This window comes from Brachycentrus maculatus, unplaced genomic scaffold, assembly GCF_059751285.1.
Source record: "Brachycentrus maculatus isolate JH-2025_06_01 unplaced genomic scaffold, ASM5975128v1 h1tg000055l, whole genome shotgun sequence".
In the NCBI taxonomy this organism is placed as follows: domain Eukaryota; kingdom Metazoa; phylum Arthropoda; class Insecta; order Trichoptera; family Brachycentridae; genus Brachycentrus; species Brachycentrus maculatus.
In genome coordinates, this window is record NW_028280809.1 from 3,690,510 (window position 1) to 3,702,484 (window position 11,975).

The following is an 11,975-nucleotide window of genomic DNA, read 5'->3' on the forward strand; positions in this document are numbered from 1 at the left end:
ATTTACTAAGTAAAAATTAAATTAATACCACAAAGTGACTACCGAATCAATTAATGAAATTGTTGAAGAAACTTTAATTATTCCTCCTACGCCCTTTTTTACAATTTGATTCATAACCGTAATTACCAAAATTTCAACCTATCATCTGTTGATTTTCGCTCCGACCAGGTTGGCAACACTGTGTCCTGATCAATTTATAGAAGATGGCCGGCTTAATTCATAGTCATGTAAAGAATTGAGATTAATTTAGGACTGTGAATACGGATAATCGAGCGGTTCTACTCACACGAGAGGCAGACACGTAGGCCCCTTAGAATAAAAACCAATATTTGTTAATGCCTCAACAAATCACTTTTAAAATTGCAGACTCTCTGCCGCCTTACGTAACGTGTACACACTACACACATCATACATGCACGGCCAAAGGTTCATAGTATGATTATATAATATTTCATAGACGTGGTTTTTTTTTTACCGACGCGCTCATTGAAGAATTTATTGCGTGTGTTTTGCCGAACAAATTTTAATGCACTAAAAGTATGCAGAGAAAGCAATAAATACCTCAGCTAGACGATTGTATTGAAAAGTAAATTGACTGTAATAATATATTATTGATTGTTCGTAGATGGCCCCCCTGTACGACTGTCCAAACTCAAAACACAGTAAAGGACTTTTTTTTGTAGTACGTCTTTTTTGCATTTTGGACTAAGTAGATTCTACTTAGTTCAAAAATGCAGCAACAAAAAAACGTATTACAAAAAATGTCCCTTACTGTGTTTTAAGTTTGGACAGCCGTGTATTACCGAGGCATCGCCATCGGTTCGATCCCGGGTAGAAATATTATTACTATCAAACGAGAAATTACATTCGAATAAGAAAAATTACAGAATCGAAAAAGGAGTTGATGGTTCCAAAATAAAGTCACCATAATAAGCTATATTTAAAAAAAAAATCTGTTTTAAAACCGGCCCTGGCTGTTCTTGAAATACATACATGCAACCCTTATCCGCACCCGATGGTGCATAGGGTACTGCATATTATAAACGCAGTGTTATCTTGATCGTTAATACACGTATATTTAAAAAAACAGAGTTTAAATTCAACAACATTCAAACGAGTGTACAATATGTGTACTTTCCAAAATGATTGATAATTTTTCATGAATACCTCGGGAACTCCTTTTTAGGATAATTCAAATTTTGCAACTTACACTCTTGTACGACTCTTTCGTGGCAAAACATCGTAAACACCAGTAAAGTTAACATCGTTTTGTTTTAGTAAATAATCCGACTCTAAATATATGCATTGTCTTATACGTATGAAATGCTTTTTTCGCATGTAACTTTTTAAACGATTAAATATTTTTTAGTACACTTATGTATTATTTTTTTGTGCCTTGAATGCTGTGGACAATTACAAAAACCAGCCCATATATAACTAACTAATTATCACGCCGTTTCCCCGCAGGGGTAGGCAGAGAGTATAGTAGGCTAGGTATAGTATTCTTTTAATCTTCTTCCTGGCCACATCCCAGCTTATTGTCCTTGTAGACTGCTGGGGTCAGCTCTCCTCGTCCTCAGGTTATAGGTCCTTCTGTCTTGGACAACGTCGCCTAGGCCATGCCTTCGAATCATGTTATCTTTCTGTTATATGCACCATTCTAGGTATAGTATTCTATTAATGTTCCTATATAAAAAAATAAACGAATTCTGAAAAAAACACTTTGAAAAAACAAAAACAAATTCCGTGTAGTTTTGAGTTACATTTCCGGTGTCGTCAGATCGCTATTTAATACTTTTTTCTAGATCATGTGTTTTATTTATTTTGTCCGCCTCCTCGACAGCGTGTTTAGCTACCGTGCTGGAGGTCCCGGGTTCGATTCCCAGGGGGGGAATGTGAAAATAAAAATATTAGTGATTTAACACTGTAATGTTTATTTAATATTACCCTGGACTGGTTCCTGAAACGCAAGAGTGATCACCTTGCCTTCATTAAGTAATGATCAATATAACACTGCGTCAATTTGATGCAGTGCCCTGCGCACCATTAGGTGCGGATAAGGGTTATAAGTAAGTAAGTGTTTTATTTATTTCGGGCGCATTTACTTCAACAAAACAATAATTGGCGTTTACAATGTTTTGAAGGGAAAGAGGTCGATATGTATGTCGATTTAATATTGTAATACCGAATAGGTGGCGTGAGTGTTGTCTAGTCGCTGAAAGCCTGTAAAATAATTTAGGCAACTACATACTTGTATCCATGTGTAATGAAATGGTAAATCAATATATCGAAAAACGATAAAAGTCCTATGCCAGCGACTGATATTCAAAATTAACTTTAACTATAATTTGATGCAAGGAAAATGATGCAAAAACAAAAGGTTATAGTAATAATTCCAGCTTGACTAAGCGGTGGGTGTAATACTTCTTCTTCTACTTATTCAAACCCTTATCCTCACCCCAATGGTGTATAGGGCACCGCATCATATAAACGCAGTATTATCTTGATCGTTAACACGTGAAGGAAAGGTGATCAGCCCTCTGCTTCACGTACCAGTCCAGGGTAATATTGAATAAATATTAGATTGAATAAATCATCTTAATTTATTTCACCCGCCTTCCCCCCTCCTGGGATTCGAACCCGAGACCTCAAGAACGGTAGCTGAGCGTGCTGACCATTACACTACGGAGGCGGAGGAAATACTTAATCAGCTATATTTTGTTTACATCTGCATAGCATTATAAAATAAAATAACAAAACAAAAACAACATAAATAAAAACATTTAAAATAACAGCAAAAATTCTCGAGAGATGGCGTGAGCGGAAGCTTGTCACTCTGTCCTATTAGTTCACGTTGTCTTATTTACGTATATATATAACATGAAAAAAAATAGTACTTGCATTATTTTGAATTATACTTGTTAACAAATCTGGTTACATAATATAAAGAATAAATATATACACACACACACATGTATATATGTATATATATGTATATATATGTACATATATGTATATATATATATATATATATATATATATATATATATATATATATATATATATATATATATATATATATATATATAAAATTTATTATTTTTTTAATACATAAACGGCATTTTAAGCAAAAATTTCAATTACGTTAAATGTTACCTAGTTTTAACAAAAATTAAAATACGGGTTATTGATTATCCCGTGTGATTAAGTAACACACCATATTTTACTTCTACATTTAGATAGATTAATAAAACACAAGTCCTTTGAAAAGGTTAAAATAGGCATTGCGGTTACAACATACTGGGTATTTACAAAATTTAAACTGAATTGATGCACAAAGCCCGCGGTAATTCCGTCCGGATTCCACTCTAGGCAAGTACCTGCACACAGTTGTGGAATGGAATTCCGCGCGTGGTTCGAGGATCGTCGAACCCGAGGATTTACTTTACCAACTAGCGCATCCACCCGACCAAACACTGCAACATGAGAGGCCAAAGGGGACACCCGGGTTCCAAAAATGATTTCTTATATGTGTGGAGATCCTCACGAAAACGTTACATTTCCATTATAAATGATTTTAAGTAATCAGGAATTCTAGCTTGTAAAATTGTTACGTTTTGGTGCGATTAAATGATTTCATATTGGTTTAACACTGGATTGGTCACGTTTTGTCGCAACTTTAATTAAGATTTCGATAGAATACAGAAAACAGAACAGATTTGCATTTAAAGGATTTTTTGTGCAATGTTGGAAATGTAACTTTTTGGTGAGGACTTCCACATTTGCGGTTATCGTGCTAATCACAATACTATAAATCAAAAAAAAAATGTGTAGTCAGGTAGCTTATATATACATTTACCTTAAATTAGAACTGAATTTTTTAAAAGCATTTCGAAGCTATTTAATTTTTTTTTTGGGAACATTAATTATTGTCATTTTGTGGTAAAATCCGTCCATTTTAATTAAAGTTTTACTTAGTAAATACTGTACGGTGTTTGAAAATGATGCTGAATGCATCGAGAAACGTGTGACAATGGATTTTAAGAAATAGTGGTATTTACTATAGTGGTAGAACTTAAATAAAATGAAAATTAGGAGACAAGTTTCGTATACAAAGTTAATAATATATAATATATAATATTATTATTAATATATATAATATTATTATTATACAAAGTTACTACACCAAAATTTCAAATACTGGAAATTTTTGTTATGAAGATTTTTTCTTTTTTGCGAAAAATTGTTGCATTTATATCACATTAATCATATTAAATAAAATAACAGGTTGATGCTTTTATTTTATTGTTTAAATTGAATGTTCTCTCAAGCTAAGAGAGTTTTGATATGATATTATTTGGATGCGTTACAATTATTGTTATGAGAGGCCGTATGTGAAAATTTCGTGAGAATTCAATCCAATAATGTTATCTGCAGCGTGTCTAATCAATTTATAAACAATGTCGGATGCAAAAATTGTTCCACTTCCACGTAACTGGCGAATTATCAACACAATAATTAGCAGAAAATAGAGATACTTTCACATAAAATTATATTTAAAGTGTAATTTAAAAACTTTCATCGCATTATTTAAAAATTTCAAAGGAATGACGCGTACAGTAATTTTTTTCAAGTGCACTAACACTGCATGGTAATGTAAACTATTTTTCACAGGTCAGAGCAATATTTCCACCCTTTGTAATCTCTCGTATTATCGATAGTTTTTTTTTCGTATCTCTGTTTGTGGGAGATAGAGTGGGAGATTTGTATCCAGATTTGTGAACAAGTATTTGGACACGCTAAAAATGTTGTAAATAATTTTAATTAAAAAAAGGATTGTTTAATGCTCCCTCGGTACGGGAAAATGCATTATTGTAAATTTTGGTACAGTGAAATAAAATAAGGATCACGATAAGCGGTGTTGCATAAGTTACACTTATATGTCATATACACTACAACATGGATGTGAGACAATACGAATGTTTCATCTGGGAACATCAGTTTTACTCGGAAGAACATCAATGTCACATTTGAAACGAAAATGAATTATTACGAATAACATACATAATCAATTTCATACGATGCTTCAACGAACACGTGTGTTTATATGTTTCCCATTTGGGAGAGTGGTCCATTAAGCATCTGATTTTAGTCACTCGGTTTAGTATAGTTGGAATACCTATGGTTTGATGAGCAGATAATGCTGAAACTGGGTCGGTCGGAAGTGAGGCCGTGAACCATTTTTTTGTTTCCAAAATAAACATAGCGCTCAAAGAATGGTGAAGATTTCAAGGTCGACAAAAATGTTTGGCTAACCTCGGTAACCCTATTATATTATGGACAATTGCGTTTGTCTAAAATAGCCGTGCGTAATCAAACCAAATATAAAAATAAAATAAAACATGAATATTTTCCAGCACACTTTTATAACCCAAATGTATAATCATATACCAAACACATGTGTGCAAAAAACTTTTTTTTTAAAAGCTAAATTGCAATAATGTTGTTCTAATTCCGATATTAAAGTACGATATTTTGGTAGGTTAAGTAGTAATTCCGGTGATATACTATCTTCTTCTTTAAACCTTTGCCCGCACCTCAATGGTGCAAAGGGCACTGCATTATATAAACGCAGTGTCATCCTGTTCGTTAACACACGAAGGAAAGATGATCAGACCACCGCTTCACGTACCTGTCCAGGGTAATATTGAATAAATATTAGAGTGAAAAAATCACTTATATTTATTTGACCCCCCCCTGGGAATCGAACCCGGGACCTCCAGAACGATGTCCGAGCGTGCTGACCATTACACTACGGAGGCTATACTATTAGACCCCATAATACATACCTGTGTCGATGGTTTAGAATGACAATGAAAAAGCCCCTTAACAAATAGGGAAGTTAGCACTTTCAAACTCCAAGCTACGTAATCGAAAATATATAGGTAATGTGAACGTTAGATTTCTTCATAGATTTGTGGCACATTTAAAATTGTACACATCAGGAACAAATTCAAGCCAATAAAATTGAGGTAAAAAAAGTCACAAATGAATAAAGGACGCATGGCCGTCTGTCTCCGCAAACTATGAACAGGTGATGGAAATGACGCAATAACAATTTATTCGAAGGGTTGAGCGGAATATGTACGCATGCAGGTAGGTACTTACATTTAAAAAAAATAGTAACGATCAAAATAATTTTAGATCGTTACATACGTATTATCCCCTTACAGCGAAAATATACATTAATTTAAAACCTCTTAAATTTCATGGAAAATGAGATTTTTTTATTCAAAACGATTGATGCGTAGTAAACAGGATTTGATTAATGTTGCCAGAGAAAAAAAACGAAAAAATGCAGAAAATTGCTTTCATACTACAATTTCCAGCGTTTATTATAGAAATTATGAATTGTAAGTCACAACAGTTACAATATTTAGCGATGAAAATATTTTGTAGTTATTTAATTATTACTGACTGTTAGAAGACAAAGGGGCTCGATTTTAAATGCTATTATCTGTGCAGATAAGTTAAGAGTGGATAAAACAAATAAAAAAAAATTCTTCTGGACTTTTAACTAGTTTGCCTTTTTAAAAGTGGTTATCGATCCGTATTGCCAGAAAGTAAATGCTACCAATAAAAATAAAACGGGCACTTATTTGTTTTTTCCCCGAATAGGAATAAAGATAAATTTATCGATACTTTTATCTACATATCATATATGTAGCGCTCAGGATCCATCCACGAAGACTTAATAATATAATCTAGCAATATCGATTTACATACGTTACTTTTAATTTATTATTAGATTAAAACCAATATTTTTAGCTTTTCCACTTTTTTATTTGACCAGCGACCGGGTTTCGTCGTTACCGACATCATCAGACTGGTTTGATGACTGGTTCGATCAGACTGGTTCGTCGTTACCGACATCATCAGACCAGTCTGATGATGTCGGTAACGACGAAACCCGGTCGCTGGTCAAATAAAAAAGTGGAAAAGCTAAAAATATTGGTTTTAATCTAATAATAAATTAAAAATGCAATTCCATCACGAAGTGTCAGTGGATAATATAAATCTACGTTACTTTTGTTCGGGGAAAAAAATCTAATGTTACCTTTCATGTCGAAAACGTTATATTCCTGAAAATGCGTATGAATCTTTAAATAATTTGTAATAAATTTATGTTAAACGTACATGATTCTAGTAGAAGAGACTAGATTGTCTGTACTGCGATCGGTCGTTATTGTTTGATCATACAGTAAAACCTCGATATAACGGACCATTACTTAACGAACTTTAGATATAACGGAAAAAAACCCGGTAAAATGTAACAAAATTTAAAATGTCCTGTTTATATAGTATACATGATTAAATTCGCGTGTCATCGTATGTAAACAATTTTCAGCATTGATAATCACAAATTATGTTTCAAAATTTCAATATAACGGACTTCTGTAAAACGAACTTCGGATGTAATGAACAAAAATCCGGCCTGTAAATATTATACGCGTTTTCGTAATTTCAGAGAGTTGATTATTAAAATAAATAAAAAAAACGGCAAACTTCAAAAATCCAAACAAAAATTGATTCCTTTTTCAAAGTAGGATAACCGAAAGCAAACGCGTCGATATCAAACAGCAAAGTCACTTCACGACGTGTGTCCGACAATGAATAAAACATTGTTTGTGTTTTGTATTGTTTATATATCTAAATACTGAGTTATATTTAAAAAAAAGTTTTTTGATTTACTTGAAACCTATTTTTATATAACGGACATTCGCCTTTAACGGACACTCCCTTCCCCAAATAGTCCGCTATATCGAAGTTTTACTGTATTTAAGATTTAAAAATAAAAACAAGACCTCCAGAATCAGCCACCTATTCTCACAATTTTAAAAATGATTTTAAGATTATTAAAAACACAATTTTTTATACAGTGAATGTCGATTCATTAGTGAAATATTATGCAATGAACACAGACACAAAGTATATTGTTTTCTTAATGCGAGTCCAGCTGGTGGTTGCTCCCCGCGTCACGGTGTCGCGACCGTGTAACGGCAGTAGCGGCCATAAAATATTCCCAAATGGGTTGTTTCGGCTGTACATCGTACGGTCTACGATTCATAAAAATTCAAATTCATTTCCTAGATACCAAATGTGCAGTTACGAATATAATTGAAATCGACTTCAGCTGTGATTTCCACCGAACAGAGCGAGCTCTGTTAAACTATCAGGCCGAAATAAGAGGCTATTCACAACATTTTGAGTGTATCTAAATACTTGTTCACAAATCGCTCACTCCTTTCAAGAACGTCATAAATCAAAAATCGTGATGAAAAAAATGACGGTCATAAGCCCCATAAATGCCCAGACTTCCATATTCTTCTTCATCTACTTCTGAGATGTCAAAAATAAGAGGCTATTCAGCCACTTGTCTGTTAATGCAAAAAACATAAATCTGTTGAAAAAAACTAAAACAAAAAAAAACTTGTCGGGGAAACAAATTTCCAAACAACTGAGACGTATTTTCCTCTATGTTTATTATTTTACAACTAAAGGAGTTAAAGAAAAAGTTAGAATTATCGATATTGATAGTTTTCCGGGAATATCTGTCCGAGACTTTAAGAAAGGATACCGCAATAAAATTTTACTTAAAGCTCTCCTATTTTCGTTTTTTTTTGTGGTATGACTATTATCATTCGAAGATTTACTTTTTTTGCCCTTATATGGTGAATTGTTCATAAATAATGTCAAATGCAAGCTAACTCAACGAAGAGTATCCATAATATAACAATTCAATAGTCTTTCACTAGAGAATCATTTTAAAACTTATATTTTGCTGACTTTATGCTATTAAAATATAATAAAACTACTTGACCTCAATTATATTTCATAGAGATAGTTCTAAGAAACTAGGATTTAATAAACTTTTTTTTCGATTCCACTATGTAATACTTTTTGAAGAGATATATAAATGATACTCAATTAACGAATACAATTCCGATGTCTTTTTTCAATCCCGAGATTATGGCATAGTATTTCCTACACTCAATACAAAACCAACGAAATAGTAGTTCGACTCATTCGGGAATTGTAAGAGGAGCGGGGGTGTATATTGTTTCAGTCAGTGCTAGTAATAATCTGTGAATCAGACCGAGTCAGGCAATATAGTTGGGGAAGAAAAAACTCCAAAAAATACAGACATTTGCAAGCGCCGGTGTCGCATCTGGTATATCATTGTTCCTACCCGTTTTTTTTCTAGTCAAGTTATTAGTACTGATAAAAAGACCAACTGTCGAACGAGTTGTAACATTGTGTCAAACTCTATGGCTCCAGAGTATCTAAAAAACACGTGGACTCAGACAAAATAGCTAACAAAAAGTCACACGCATTGATCAGCTACAATTGGTATGGGTAAAGTGATCTTCAAGCTTGCAATCAATGCAGTAAATTCGGAAAGAGTGGCTTTGCTGATGCGGCCCGATGGCATGAAATGATCTTCCATCAGCAGAAAATTGGGAGAGTGAAATGCTTTAAAAAAAATTAAACTGCGTTAGTTCGCAAAATTACTTCCATATTTTCTTCATTAGTTAAATAACGGATTTAAATATAATCAAAGGGCACTCCAAAGTGGTGGTTTACGAAAATGTCGCTCTTAAATAAAAATATGTACAATCATTTTTTTTAATTACCTAACGTTCAAATGACTCTGAAATCTAGCTACGGCTTATGCAACACCGCTTATCATGACCCTACTCAGGCTTTATCTTTTAAAGTTTCATAGCCTATGCCTACTCGTGAGTGGATTTACTCTTTATGTTTAAAGTTACTTTAATTTCATGTAATTCATGAGTGAAAAGTCTAGGGAAAAACACTTAGTACACAAAGTGTACAGGAAAAGCTTAAAAGCGGACAGACTAGAAGTTGGAGCATTCCGTACATGAATGTGATATATAGATGCAGAAGAGGCGAAGACACAGTAGTTGGGCGATATTTCCTGTCCGAGTACCCCTGCGGAGAAGCGACGTGGTGGTAAGTTAGTAAATTTTAGAAGAAGGGTGACTTTTAAATACCAGTATAAATTAGCGTTTTAAATATATAATATCAGATCCGTAGGAGCAGGACAGTATAATAATCAATAAGGCCATCATTGATTAAAAATCAAACAGGTATAGTAGAATTGGGCTACTAAATACTAAACGTTCAATCAATGGACAGACTTATACAGACACATATATATCAGTAGATTTATGAACAGGATAGCAAGAGGAAATCATAAAAATAATAAGCATATTGTGACTACTCAATAATCAGAATTGAATCTAAATTAATGTCGATTAATATCTCATCTCTACTTCTTGTTTCGGTGTCTCGAGCTCAGACATCGCGTCGATTCGGTCTGAGGAACACAGTTTTTTTGCATTATTATTTGAGGAGTGCTTGTTCAAAGAGCAAATTCCACAAAAAACTAATTTTAAAACGAAACAATAAATTTGTGCAAATTTTTAATGCTGTAAAACTCTTATGTGATGTAATTTTCCGAAAGCAAATTCAACGTTATCTACTATGTATATCACTGTCGTTAGAAAATAAAGATCCAGAAGTAAATAAAAAGTAATCTACATAACGTAGTTAATGCGTTAACTTCTCTATACAATAGACGCGCATGATTTTATTTATTTTATTTTCACATCGAATTCATATTTATTAAAACATATTACATACATAAATCACATATATAATATTCCCAAAGAGTAATTTCCATTACTCATTTTGGGACATGAGATTACAATAGTTAATATTTCAAGTAGTTCATTTCGATGAGTTTAATAAATTTATTATTTATATGGTACGTAATTCAAGAATACAGATTTATAAGCGTTGGAGTTTTTTTTGTCAGCAAATAATATTATTGAAAATTATGTTATGTTCACGAGTATTAATATAAACTGAATAAACAAAGATTGTATAAATAAGTAGGTACTTGCGAATGTCGATAAATTTACGGGCCAACACTACAAGACATTTAAAAAATATGACATTTTATGAACACTTATCGGATTTTCATCCTCAAAATAATTATTTGATGAAAATATAAATATCATTTAATGACCGCGCGAAACAAGGTTTATTTAATACATTTCAGTAAGTCAATGACTTTTTTCTTATTAGAAATTATCACTAATCGAGAAATCGGCTGCGGTGAAATTCCTGAAATCTAACAGATCCAAGATAGCAAATAACAACAATCTTATCGAAGGTTTAGTCTTGTATTGTTATACCAGATAGGTATGCGGAATATTTAACAAATAAGATTAATCATTTGGTAAATATAGTCGATCAGCTGACGTAGTAAGAAAAAAACTCGCGATGTTGAACACAATACACGCAAAAATGAGGTTACCTTTCAAATGTCTTGACGTAACTCCAGACATATTGGAATTACGGCTAATTTTGCGAAGGAGGAAAATACGTTAGAAATCGGCGACATATATGTCAATTGATCTGATACTCGTTAAAAACCGTTCATAAGGCAAAAACGACCGCCCATCCCATTAGCAAGGCCAATCACCGACCCCAGACGTTTAGGCATCAGGATCCAAAATTAAGCGTAAATAAGAACAATCATTTTACTAGCCGGTTCGCGGAATATCCACGTCACTACAAAGAAACACTTGACAAAATCTTTCGAACGATTAGATCTCTGGATAATAATAATAAAGCCAAATCTTAGCCCGATGACTGTTGCTGTGGACACGATGATTCCGGATTGTCACATGCGATAAGGATGCAACTTGTCACGTCAAAAATTTCGTCGAACGGGTGGGAATTAATTTGCCGACACATTTATAAACTTATCTAATAAAATGTTGAAGACTTGCCTTTATTTTCAGCGGAATCACTAATGCCACCGTCGTTGTCAGCCATCTTGCTCACTCAGACATTTGAACTGAACTGCAAACCATGCTCGA

The 11,975-nt window shown here is 33.2% G+C and overlaps 1 protein-coding gene across 17 annotated transcripts in view; it reads right to left on the reverse strand.

Moving 5' to 3' along the window:
* ens (MAP7 domain containing protein ensconsin) overlaps positions 1 to 11,960 on the reverse strand; it is a 290,307-nt gene extending 278,347 nt beyond the window's left edge. For all 17 annotated transcript variants that reach the window (XR_015839318.1, XR_015839317.1, XR_015839316.1 and 14 more), the window contains exon 1: positions 11,886 to 11,960. Coding sequence is in view for 14 of the 17 variants with exons in the window: in XM_088278187.1 (XP_088134313.1) it covers positions 11,886 to 11,931 (46 nt within the window). In the remaining 3 variants the exon portion in view is untranslated. The remainder of the gene's footprint in view (positions 1 to 11,885) is intronic.
* Positions 11,961 to 11,975: the final 15 nt, after the last annotated feature.